The sequence below is a fragment of the Carcharodon carcharias genome, chromosome 21, assembly GCF_017639515.1.
Source record: "Carcharodon carcharias isolate sCarCar2 chromosome 21, sCarCar2.pri, whole genome shotgun sequence".
Lineage (NCBI taxonomy): Eukaryota > Metazoa > Chordata > Chondrichthyes > Lamniformes > Lamnidae > Carcharodon > Carcharodon carcharias.
Window position 1 is genome coordinate 26,549,715 of NC_054487.1, and position 13,454 is coordinate 26,563,168.

At 41.7% G+C, this 13,454-nt stretch overlaps 1 protein-coding gene across 1 annotated transcript in view; it reads right to left on the reverse strand.

Moving 5' to 3' along the window:
* Nucleotides 1-1,055: 1,055 nt before the first annotated feature.
* cacna1c (calcium channel, voltage-dependent, L type, alpha 1C subunit) overlaps nt 1,056-13,454 on the reverse strand; it is a 1,373,114-nt gene continuing 1,360,715 nt past the window's right edge. Inside the window, exon 47 of the mRNA XM_041215565.1 lies at nt 1,056-8,294. Within this exon, the coding sequence (XP_041071499.1) occupies nt 8,001-8,294 (294 nt within the window). The 3' untranslated portion in view covers nt 1,056-8,000. The remainder of the gene's footprint in view (nt 8,295-13,454) is intronic.

A 13,454-nucleotide genomic window follows, 5' to 3' on the forward strand; every position in this document is an offset into this window, starting at 1 on the left:
ATGATGTCGGGCGGAATGCCTGTCGTCACTGTGCCCCATTTAAATTTTCAGGTAGGCGGGGGCTTAGCAGGATCAGCTGTGTGCCCGCTGACCTGTCAATGGCCAATTGAGGGCATTGACAAAGTCGTTAAACTAGTTAACGGACCTGCCCATCCAATCTTAAGGTTGGCAGGCAGGCCAGGAGCCCTGGCGGGCATTAGAAAAAGCATGAAACCTCATCCATGGGTGGGATGAGGGTTCATGTAGTTTTTAAAAAGTGTAATTAAAGTGTATTTAAAAGTTATGGACATGATAGTGTCTCATGAGGGGACATGTCAGGGAAATTTTTTTCTATTTTTCAGATGTTTTATTGTAGAGCCGACCTCCCTGAGGCAGCACTTAGCCCCAGGGGGGTGATGAGTGCGCTCTTTCGTGTGCATGAGCGAAAGAGTGTACTCTCAGCTCAGGGAATTCCCCCCCCTTACCCGCACAGGGAATGCATAGCGCTTCTTTGCGGATGACAAGCTGGGTGGGCCTTAATTGGCCCATCCACGTAAAATGGCGGCACGCCCCGATCGGAGGCGCTGATCGGAGGTGTGCCTCTGCGCGCCCGCTCTTAAACTTCCCCCCCAAAGGGGGGAAAATTCTGCTTATACAAAATTCTTACAGGGCTCGACAGGGTAAATGCAGGAAGGATGTTTCCCTCTGGTTGGAGGTCTAGAATCAGGGGACACAGTCTCAGAATAAGAGGTAGATCATTTAGTTCTCAGGTGAGAAGAAACTTCTTCACTTAGAAGGTGGTGAATGTTTGAAATTCTCTACCCCAGAGGGCTGTGTAGCCTTAGTCATTGAGTATATTCAAGACAGACATCCGTGGATTTCTAGATATTAAAGATATCAAGGGATATGGAGAATGCATGGGAAAATGGCATTGAGATAGAAGATCAGCCATGATCTAGGCTCGAGGTGCTGAATTGCTTAGTCCTGCTCCTATTCCCTATGTTCCTAAATCTGTAATACCCATGACAAAAAAGGCTTAACTGTGGCCTAGCACAACAACAAACAGGCATGGTGTTAGGAAATTTAATTTATTTGCAATTTTTAATAACATCATTCCTTAGATAAAAATGCAATCTTACAGGAATATACATTGTCCAAATTAAAGGTTAACTTATAACTTGTTTTAGGTCAATACATTCTAAATTTTACGTGCGAGGGCAAGACGGATTATCCCACCATAGACAGAATAACATTACAGTTACAAACTGTACATTGGTTATTTACAAACAATCTATTTTTCTGTTTGGTTTTTTTAACAGAGTACAAAAGTGTCAAATTTAGTGACTCAAAACTGTTCAAACAGGTGGTAAAGAGAAGGGAATTAATCATGTATTCTGCATGCAATACTAAATAATAGCAATTTAAATAAAACAACAACTTTTGCAAACCCTACCAACAGTGTTTCAGATAATTCTGGATTCACTCATGTCCCTGACAGAAATAACTTTCCACAAATAGTCAGTTACCATTCATATCTGACACATATAATTTTGCGGATTGAAGGGAAAAATGTGTTAAGTGTAATTGTAAAAGACAAGTGCTTTTCAAATGTACACGCTACAAATTTTCCTCCTCTTTTTTGACCCTTGGCCTTGTCGTAGCTGACCAGCATGTGAAATTCCAGTCCAATAATCACCATTAAACATAGGCCTGGAGCTTCCACGAAGCGGCAATCATCGTCGGATTGCTGCTCCACTCGAATTTCAGAAATGCGGAATGCACAATCCCACAAAGAACTCCATCGCGGTGCTGTGGCATCAGTGGGGACACAGGACATGCCCCCTTTTATGGCACTAGCTGCCATATAGTAAATTTAAATGTCCAGTGTGAATGGGTGAATGGGTAGGGTGGGTAGATGGGTAAGTGGGTAGGTGGTTAAGCGTAAGTGGGTAGGTGGGTGATATGGCAGTTGGCTAGGTGGCAGGTAGGCTAGGTGGCAAGTGGGTGGGGTGGCAGGTGGCAGATGGGTAGGCGGGTGAGTCAGTAGATGGGTGAGTGGGTAGGTGGGTAGTCAATTCAGATCGGGTGGGTAGTCCAGGGGTCAGGGGAGGGTTGGGACGGAAGTTGGGGAGTCAGTGTGTGAGTGGGGAGTCACTTCTGTAATTAGCCAGGAGTTGGACTAGGATTTTTCTGTCTAACATTTCCAAGGAAATTATCCGGTTAAATACGGTGGAATGTTCAAAGTCTCCGACTCGGAGTTAGAGTTGGAGGCATTGGCGGATGATCTTGTGGAGCAGGGGAATTGCCCATAAGAAGTTCCATGGGGTCCTGAGTCCCATCTTGGGTCATCCGCCCGATCTCCCACCATCTGGAGACTGGAAGATCTGGGCCATTGTCTCACTGAAACTCTGCAATGTAAGCCATCATTGTATTGCCACGTTTTTCCCTCCTGAGCTTCTCTTTATGCAGTCCAAAACAGGCAAATTATTCTTTTATGGACATACAGTTTCTGTGACAGCTACAAAGACCTGCACTGTCTCCATTGCATGTTCCATATTTTATTCCTTAGATTTTTGTTCAGGTAACTGAAGATTTTAAAGAAAGTCTGCCAAGTTGTTGTATTGGGCGATTACCTCATAATGCACCTGGAGCAGTGCTCCAGCTATATGCTACCCATTTCAAATAGGCGTTGAAGAAGAAGCCACCATTAACATGTTGTCAATAAAAATGTAGGCACTCCTGCCTGGTGCCTCCACAGAATCCCCTACTCCCTTGTAACTATACATTCCCCATAGTCCTTCTGCCCCATGCACCTGCACCATGCCTTCTGCAGACTGTTAGCACCCTACAGTTATGACAGAGGCCCCCAGAGCCCAACTGAATTTTGCAAGGTTAGATTTGTTTTGTATCCGGACACACATGGCAGCACTACAGTTCCTGGGGTGCATAATCAGATCAACAATATATAAAGCTAACTAAAAGGCCCAGTTCCATGCTGAAATTCTAAGAAGTTTGCCAAAGTTCAGTGAGACCTTAGGCTTGCATGTCATTAATATGCTTAAATTATAGGAATTCTGATCCCATTGAATATTTAATGTTGCAAAGCAAAATTTTCCAACAGAAATTAAAATTTATCACATTACAAAAACCCCTATAAATATTGTACATCCAGAATAAACAGAGCTACATTCGAAGCACCTCTTTAATTTACAGTATATAATCATAATGAAAATTAAATATGTAAATCCTTCTTATAATTAGCTTCAGTATGAAAATGTATTCAGAGGATCAAAAGACAGGGAAAATGAAAACAATGTTAAGACATAGAGCTGATGCTGGACACAGCCTTACCACTTTATGGGACACAATAAAATATAAATAGGTTGTGGTTGAAGCTTTTAATTCCCCTTCCCAATTTTTGAACACCATCATTATCACTAGGTGCAAGCATAACACAAAAGATAGAAAGGGAGATAATCAAAACTGCTGATTAAATAACTGGCCTCTCAAACATTTTAATGTTGCGAAGACGAGAACTTAAACTAAATAATTTAGCTTTAAAATGTGGGATCCTTTGTCTTGTTTATAGTCTGCACTTTATAAAACTATATTTCCACATTTTTTGCAGACTTAATGTACATGAAATATTTGTTTAACAGATGTTAATGTGGACTGGATGATTTCTTTATTCATTATATAGTCTTCATCCCATCCCAGATAATCAAACCTTGCTACATGATGGTGCCTATTGCATGATACTAGATATCATGCCTACTCTTTCAGGCTCTACATTACCATTAGACTTTTCATATTGTACATCAAGGTCACACTGTTACCAATAGACAACTACACTCAGGGCATAATGCTGAGCAAGTTGGAAGTAAAATAATAAAAATCAAAAATAAATTATTTGGTATAAATTACATACAAACCAATGGATGCTGTGAATTTAAGGCTGCCATTCAATTGCTGGGTTTCTGCTGTACTGATATTGTCACTTATAATGAGTTCTGAAATTGCTTTAAAATGTTTCCAATTTTGGGGTATAATGTATTCAGATAGTTCTAATTCTCTTTTCTCCCCTCAGGATTAGCACAGAGCCAGTGGGCAACCATACTGCTAAAAGCAGAACTCAAGCACATACCAATTCATAGGGGTTGGTACCTGCTGACTGTGGAAGGGATCACCCTCCTTTATAGTAAAATGTGCGTAATAGTAAGTTGCATAAATATAGGAATTCCCATCTGCAGTCTTGATATAAATCCTTCGATTAGTTTTCTCTGTATACATGAGGAGAGTTGCGATCTGAACAATCAATTGGTAGGTTTGGGGGAAACTGGGCTGTTGTCAATAATGAGTTTTTCTCCAAAGTTCACAATGAAAAAAAGCCTATAAGCTATGAAAGATCTATGCCTTCATGGAGATTTAACATTGGTATAGATTCAATAAATAACACAATCCTACAATTTACACTGAAATCAATTTCATCCTAAAAGCAGCCAGTAGCATTGCTCGTATTTGATGTCAGAATGAGAAAATAATGCTCAGCATTTCAAATCTTTTTTCTTACCACAAATAATAACAGCCCTTTATATTTATGTACATCCCAAGCAACAAACTGCAGATGGAAGGCTGGGGTACTACATGAAATTTCAAACTCTCAAACATGTATATCAAGGAAAACGCTGCTTCATATACAAACAAGGATTATATGTTGTAAGTAAAGAAAAATACTTTACTCATTGAAATGGAAACCAGTTTTAACCAAGGCAGTAGGCTCACAGACAATTAAGAACTTAGGATGGCATGGGTTGCACTCAATCCTGAATCCAAATGGGACAGTGAAAAGTTAAAATTTGAAAGTACTTACAAAATACAAATGAAACTCTCCTTTCTTTGATGCAGCTATTTACTTATTCATCTCCTCTTTCAAACTTATACATGGAGGTTCCTTCTTAAAAATGTTTCATAGTACATTCAAAATAAGTGATTAACATTGAAACTGTTTCTCATCATAATGTATTAAATGACCTTTAAAAACATAAAGTAATGGACATTAAATTTTCAGCAATATTTTTGTTACTATCTTAATCTTAATTACATAGTTTTCATGCTCTGTATAGTCAAGTGGTTTATCTTTTGAGATACAGGGAAATATTTTCTAACATGTCCATAATTTCTGCCAGCCAACTATTATCTCTAATTGTTTGCTGATGGTACCTTCTGAATTTTATAAAAATAGTATTCATTCAGATTAGATATGTTGGACATTATTTATTTTCTCCTATACCCTAAAACAAATGTTATTTAAGTCAAATGAAGATGATTGTTGCACAAGATTGTTCTCATAAATAGTGGAGATAGTGATTATATGACTTATAATTTTAGTTTATGGCAAAAATTGTTGCATATGTAAATCAATTTTCACATACTTGATTATATTGCTTCTGAGTGTAAAGTATGTATGACATAGCCTTACAAAGAGAAAGCTCAGATTATGAGTCACAGAAAAAAGTACTTTAAATTAATAATTAAACATGCAGCTTAGGTCTGAATAGCATACCTAATGTTGCCTCTAGCAGAATTAATGTATGTTCCAAATTTATGATTCAGCACTTCCACACCTCTCATTTCTTACTCAAGTATTTTACCTAATATGTAGGTAATATGGCCCAGATAATATTTTTTAGAAATTCAAATTGTGAAGCAGATTTAAAGAAAAACTGTACATAAACAATCTTCAAGGCTAAGTTCACTGTCAATAATTTCAGCTTTGACAAAATTCTCTGTTTTTGTGCTGTACAGAACACCAATTGAGAACACTGCAGTTTTTGTTTTCACCACCAAGAGATTCTGTTGCTTAATTTCACTGCAGTGCACTTTGGATGGGATGACACAACTGTGGCTGACTATTGGTCTACAGACGTTTTATATAAAATTTGTCACAGGATTTAGGAGAAATAATAAAAATGTCTTTCCTTTATCAGTGAATGATCCTTTATGGGAGAAATAAATACAAAGCTGGATAAAACTAGCTAACTAAAGTGGCATTAATTTCCCAGGATGTGTTGTAAGTATCCAACCGATGGTAATTTGTTTTAGTTGCACTCTACAAGCTCGATTTTTCAAGAAAACACAGCTTTGTGGTAGAGAACCTAGCAATTTTTTAGAATTTACAATTTAAAGAAAAAGCTGAGATTCCACTTTAAACAACAAGGATATTGCAACTTGAAAGGGTCAGGAGAAAACAAAGGTAAATTGAGTAGTTAAATATTCATTGCACCTCCTTGTAGTAAACTCCGTGTCTGAGAGATTGCAAATCAGGGGGTAGAAACAAAATACAACAAGAACTACAACAACAACAGTGAACACAAGATATGCAAAATCAGTATATTTTAAATATGTGAAGATGCTGTTTCATTGTAACTACAATATGTACATTTTTAATTTTGATTAAAAACGTTTACTTGATTCAGACTTGGAAAGCACTTAAAAGTTGGCACACTTGAATAGTTTAATGATTTCCATGCATCAGATATACACCAGTGTATTCAACAAATTCATTGGAAAGGAACTGCTTGGCACAAGTTTTGTTTTTTTTTGTCTTTTTTCAAATACTAAAACTGAACTGAATTCAAGTATTACAGGTTCTCAAACAAAAGCAAATACAAGAATCCATCACACTGAATAGATTTAGATCTATATTTCATACATACAGAAATATAAATTTATATCTATATTTACTCAGTTTTATATATATCTATATATATATACATATGCATTCTTACTTATACATAATCTACGATTTAAATTTAATACGCTTATATTGATTACAGTCACGCTTTATTGCATTGTTTTTGCATATCTTGTGGATCACAAGAGGATGGGATTTTGGTGCAAGACCAGTTAAGCAATTTACCTCATAAGATTTCCACTGTCTAACTCATTGTAGACCCAAATCTGCCACAGATCCGCTACAAAATCATTTAAATAAATGTAAAATGGGTTCAAAATGTCATCTGAGCAGCCAATGGATAAATGGTATGTGTTATACTCAGAACCTTGGTACTGAAATCAGTTAAGCTACAATTTAAAATAAAGTATTATTCTCTAAAACGTAAATATTTTCATTATAGGGTGCATGCAGCAAGAACACTGAGTGATTCCACTTAATTATGAACTTCTCTCTAAAATATAAAATATCTCTTAACCATTAAAAAAAAACAAGGATCCGACAATCATGAAAGGAAAGAAACATAGAAAGTGGCTGGTCAAAAATTGCCATAACACAAACAAGCACATCCAAGTAAGAAATTACCCTGCTTTCAGAATGCAATCCCAGTGGAAATAAGTGGGATGAACAGTACACCAAACAGCTCATAGTTTAGCTATAAGCTTTCTTAAAAAGACTATCTTACTGACACATTCTCCATCATTAAAAGCTGAAGCAGGATGGCTAACTGCATCTGCGAATTGTATACATTTCCTCTTTTCTTTCCCACCAAGCATCTAAACTTCTTCAGAGTGTAAGATTCAAGGAATTTTACTTTCTGAGGTATTCTATAATAGGAGGGACAAATCCTTCATAAGATATATTTTGTGTGCATAAATGTGTTGTGTGTGTCATAATTTGCATTTCTTTTTGTTAAAAACCAAGGCTGATTTAGTTGTTGTTTGGCCAATCATTCAGCTAAACATACAACCTCTGTTGGACATCCATCACCTCCAAGGTCCCTCCTATACTCTTGAACCCTGAAAATGTCTTAGCATATTTGAGATGTTGGATAGGATCTCTGCCACAGGTTCAAAGATCATGCCACTTTGCTACCTGAAGTCATGATTTTTATAATAATTTTAATTTTTTTTAAAAAAGCATTCAGAGCTACAATTGCTCAACTCAACTCCCAATTCACAACAGCAAATGAAGAAAGCAGCTGTTCTGGTTACTTCATGTCACAAGAACAGTGAGGCACTTCTGAAACAAACTGATTTAAGCAAAGAATAAAAACCATCTTCTGTCACTACAGGGTGCTTACATAAATCATCTCATCTGCAAATTCCTCCTCACTTTTTTCACAATCCTGCTCCTCTTCTGTGCAATCTTGCACAATATCCTGTTGCTGGTAGTCTCTGCAGTTTACAAAGGGTAACAGATTGCCATTTGGACTAGCCTTAGTGTTGCCATTGAGCAGGTTGTCTGCTGCATTTTCCATTTCTTCGATTGTCATATCACAGGCATCAGCAATTTCATGGGCTGTCGCCGCAACAAATTTGGGGTCTTGTGCGTATCGACCAAGCCCTTCTGAGATCAGAACCTTTTGGGCAGATAAAAGATGGATATTACTATTAAAAGCTATCATATTGGTCATAATAAGTAAGAATAATATCTTCTGATGCATTGAACTATGTAATCTATGGCAAGGATTCTCTTTAAGAAAAAAACTTGTAGCATACAGTGCACTGAGGTACTACACAACAGAATGACTGAATGGCCTTCTTCCACTATTTGCTATATAATATTTCCAAAAACTGCTGCACAGGTGTCAGGTAGGATGTAAAGTGTTTTTTGAGAGGTAGAAGGGAGATAGAAAAGGTGAATTGATCTGCAATTTTGCACACCTCCAGAACACCATTCAAAGGCTCAGGAAAAATTGAGTAATGTCTACACTTATGGACTGAGTTTAAGTGCGGCGATGAAAGCCAAGGGCAACACTGCCATGGCCATTTCTGGAAGTCCCGACTCAATTCAATGACGATCAGGCAATTGGACTGAGGTAGGACTAAGATCCAGCCTTAAAGAGCCGCCAGCCAATTAGTGTTGCCGGGCACAATGGCCACTGCTGGTACTGAAGTTAACCTAGACCAGCAAACATAGAGGAGGCCCAAGGAGGGCTCAGTGGGTCTAGACAGGTAGCCCCCCGGTGAGCTGGGGTGGGGTGTTGGGGGGAGGGGTGGGGGGGGGGGGGGGAGGGGGGGGGGGGGTGGTGCGGGGTGGGTTTGGGGGGGTGGCGTGGGTGGTGGGGCAGTGTTGGTGGTTATTGAAGGCTGGGTGTTCTTTACCTGGGGGTGGCCACCACAGGCTGCCCAATAAGGACCCTACCCCACCCCACTGCACAACCGAGCCCACAGGGAGACTGCTAGCTTTCACTAGGCAGCTTCCCCACGTGCCCCCTCTACCACTGGCAGAATGCCAATGGCAGCAAGATAAGGCCCTTAAGTGGCCATTAATTGGCTGCTTAAAGGTTGCAATTGGCCTTCAGGTGGGAAGGCTGTCCTCAACCTTTCCTGTCCCTCACTAAATCACAGGGAGTCAGGAAGGTGGTGGGCTCTGCACCGTCCTGCCATCCCTCCTAATTCCACGCTCCCACCCCCATTCTGTTTCTGTGGGCTGGATTAAATTCTGCCCACTGTCTGGGAATATTACATACAATCTATTTCTAATCTGCTAAAGCACAGGTTTAGCTCAGTGAATTTGTTAATAGTAAGTCCTTAATATTGTGTTATGTTGTGTTATGTTAAATTATCCTGGACCATTCCTTTAAAAACACTTGTGTGTCAGAACCATCTGTCATTGAATGTATCTCCAATGTGGGCCTGTTGTTTATGTTGTGAAAAAACTACTCAGTGTTGTAGCTTTAGAAAAGCAGGCGCTGTAGTAAAGTTGGCAAAGCTATCTAAATCATGACTTGAACTAACCAGATGTGAAATTCTAGCACTATGGAAGCCTAGAGCTCTTTTGCTGTGACACTAGCTGCTTCTGGCACAGCACCCCCATGGCCTGCGCTTGCACTTGTATCCCCAGTGTGTGCTGAAAGCTCAGGATGCTATCCTGATGCCAGATAGCCTTAATGGCTGATGTGATGGAATAATGCCTAATTTGAACCACACAAGCTCACAAGTCACTCCACAAACACCGATCACTGAGCAAAAGGTGCATCCTGGTGCTAGCATTATTTAAAGGTTCAGATAACCACTGCAGGTACAGTAATTTGGAAGCATTTCTGGAGGTTCTCTGGAGTGTTTTTGGAGCTGTTGTGATGAGGCCCTGGGTTTGCCAGTGTTGCTGTAATCTCACAGGGAGGGCTGAGGAATAGGTAACCTGTCCACAGAAAAGCTGCAATAGGTATGGGGGCAGGAGTGGCAATAGGTCGAATCATCCCAGATTTGCACCAAGTGCAGTAGTGGGCTTGAAAAAAGTCATTTTACCTGCTGGCCGCAATGGCAGGTTTTCGCACCACCTTGGCACGTCCCGCCTCATTAATAATGCATTCACTGGAAACACGCTGGATTGCAGGTGGGCAGGCTTGGATTTGCCCACCACTCTGTGACCTCAGTGCTTCCTCGCTCTGGGCACCATATTTAAAGCGCACCAGACTGCAGCCTGCGTCATGTCTACAGACCAGGCCTTCTCCAGGTGACAGATGGCCTGCAAACAAAGAAGATGACAGCTCCCAAATTTAGTGACGCCTCTCTGGTGCGCCTGCCAGAGGCAGTGGAAGCCTCTGTGATGTCCTCTACGCCTGATCAGGCCGCAGGAGGTCCAGTAGAGTCACCAATCCGGCCTGGGAGATGGTGGCAGCGGGGGTCAATGCCACCGGAGTATAGAGGAGGTCAGCCAGCCAGTGCAGGAAGAGGATGAATTATCTCATCCGTTCTGCCGGGGTAAGTCAACCCCTCATCACTCTCCACTCTCACACTCCCAAACCCATCACACACCCACAGGGACCTCACACCTCAAGGGACAACACCACTAACTCTCACACACACTCTCAAATCTCCATTAGGCTCATATCCTCTGGAGCTCACGTCCTCGTCCCGTCCATGACACCGCTAACTACACAAACATTCCACGCAGTGCCATGCATCCTGCTTACACTCTTTCCAAAACAAAAACAGAAATACCTGGAAAAACTCAGCAGGTCTGGCAGCATCAGCGGAGAAGAAAAGAGTTGACGTTTTGAATCCTCATGACCCTTCAACAGAACTGAGTGAATATTAGGAGAGGGGTGAAATATAAGCTGATTTAAGGTTGAGTGGGGGGGGTTGGGGGGAGAGAAGTGGTGGGGTGGGAGTGTGGTTGTAGGACAAGCAAGCAGTGATAGGAGCAGATAATCAAAAGGTGTCACAGACAGAAGAACAAAGAGGTGTTAAAGGTGGTGATATTATCTAAACGAATGTGCTAATTAAGAATGGATGGCAGGACACTCAAGGTACAGCTCTAGTGGGGGTGGGGTGGAAAGACTAACAGAGCATAAAAGATATAGATTTAAAAATAATGGAAATAGTTGGGAAAAGAAAAATCTATATAAATTATTGGAAAAAACAAAAGGAAGGGGGAAGAAATGGAAAGGGGGTGGGGATGGAGGAGGGAGTTCAAGATCTAAAGTTGTTGAATTCAATATTCAGTCCAGAAGGCTGTAAAGTGCCTAGTCGGAAGGTGAGGTGCTGTTCCTCCAGTTTGCATTGGGCTTCACTGGAACAATGCAGCAAGCCAAGGACAGACATGTGGGCAAGAGAGCAGGGTGGAGTGTTAAAATGGCAAGTGACAGGGAGGTTTGGGTCTTTCTTGCGGACAGACCGCAGGTGTTCTGCAAAGCAGTCGCCCAGTTTACGTTTGGTCTCTCCAATGTAGAGGAGACCACATTGGGAGCAACGAATGCAGTAGACTAATGTAGGGGAAATGCAAGTGAAATGCTGCTTCACTTGAAAGGAGTGTTTGGGCCCTTGGACGGTGAGAAGAGAGGAAGTGAAGGGGCAGATGTTGCATCTTTTGCATGGGCATGGGGAGGTGCCATAGGTGGGGGTTGAGGAGTAGGGGGTGATGGAGGAGTGGACCAGGGTGTCCCAGAGGGAACAATCCCTGCAGAATGACCGCTGGAGGGGTGAAGGGAAGATGTGTTTGGTGGTGGCATCATGCTGGAGTTGGCGGAAATAGCAGAGGATAATCCTTTGAATGCGGACGCTGGTGGGGTGATAAGTGAGGACAAGGGGGACCCTATCATGTTTCTGGGAGGGAGGAGAAGGCATGAGAGCGGATGCTCGGGAGATGGGCTGGACATGGTTGAGGGCCCTGTCAACGAGCGTGGGTGGAAAACTTTGGTTAAGGAAGAAGGAGGACATGTCAGAGGAACTGTTTTTGAAGGTACCATCATCAGAACAGATGAGACGGAGGCGAAGGAACTGAGAGAATGGGATGGAGTCCTTACAGGAAACGGGGTGTGAGGAGCTGTAGTCGAGGTAGCTGTGGGAGTCGGTAGGCTTGTAATGATAATGGTATGTTCCACATACCCCATGCCCACGCAAAAGATACAACACCTGCCCCTTCATTTCCTCTCTCCTCACCGTCCAAGGGCCCAAACACTCCTTTCAAGTGAAGCAGCATTTCACTTGCATTTCCCCTACATTAGTCTACTGCATTCGTTGCTCCCAATGTGGTCTCCTCTACATTGGAGAGACCAAACGTAAACTGGGCGACTGTTTTGCAGAACACCTGTGGTCTGTCTGCAAGAAAGACCCAAACCTCCCTGTCGCTTGCCATTTTAACACTCCACCCTGCTCTCTTGCCCACATGTCTGTCCTTGGCTTGCTGCATTGTTCCAGTGAAGCCCAACGCAAACTGGAGGAACAGCACCTCACCTTCCAACTAGGCACTTTATAGCCTTCCGGACTGAATATTGAATTCAACAACTTTAGATTTTGAACTCCCTCCTCCATCCCCACCCCCTTTCCGTTTCTTCCTCCTTCCTTTTGCTTTTCCAATAATTTATATAGATTTTTCTTTTCCCACCTATTTCCATTATTTTTAAATCTAAATCTTTTATGCCCTGCTAGCCTTTCCACCCCACCCCCACTAGAGCTGTACCTTGAGTGTCCTGCCATCCATTCTTAATTAGCACATTCGTTTAGATAATATCACCACCTTTAACAGCTCTTTGTTCTTCTGTCTGTGACATCTTTTGATTATCTGCTCCTATCACTGCTTGCTTGTCCCTACAACCACACCCCCCCCCACTTCTCTTCCACCCCCCCCACCTTAAACCAGCTTATATTTCACCCCTCTCCTAATATTCACTCAGTTCTGTTGAAGGGTCATGAGGATTCGAAACGTTAACTCTTTTCTTCTTCGCCGATGCTGCCAGACCTGCTGAGTTTTTCCAGGTAATTCTGTTTTTGTTTTGGATTTCCAGCATCCGCAGTTTTTTGTTTTTATTTTTTTACACTCTCTCTATCTGTTTTCATGCACGAGAAGCTGGCTGACGACAGTAGGTAGAGGTCCCAGACCAGGGGTGGAGTGGCCCACATTAGGCCCCTCACTCACTTTGAGGAGCGTGCCAACGCGCTGACTGGTGAGGATGTGGACCATGCCTGCAGTGATGATGAGGTTGACGTCGAACACACACATGAGGATTCTGCACCATATGATCCCTCTCTCAATGCAACTGTGAGTGCTCTCTCACTCCTGCTTTTGACTCTGC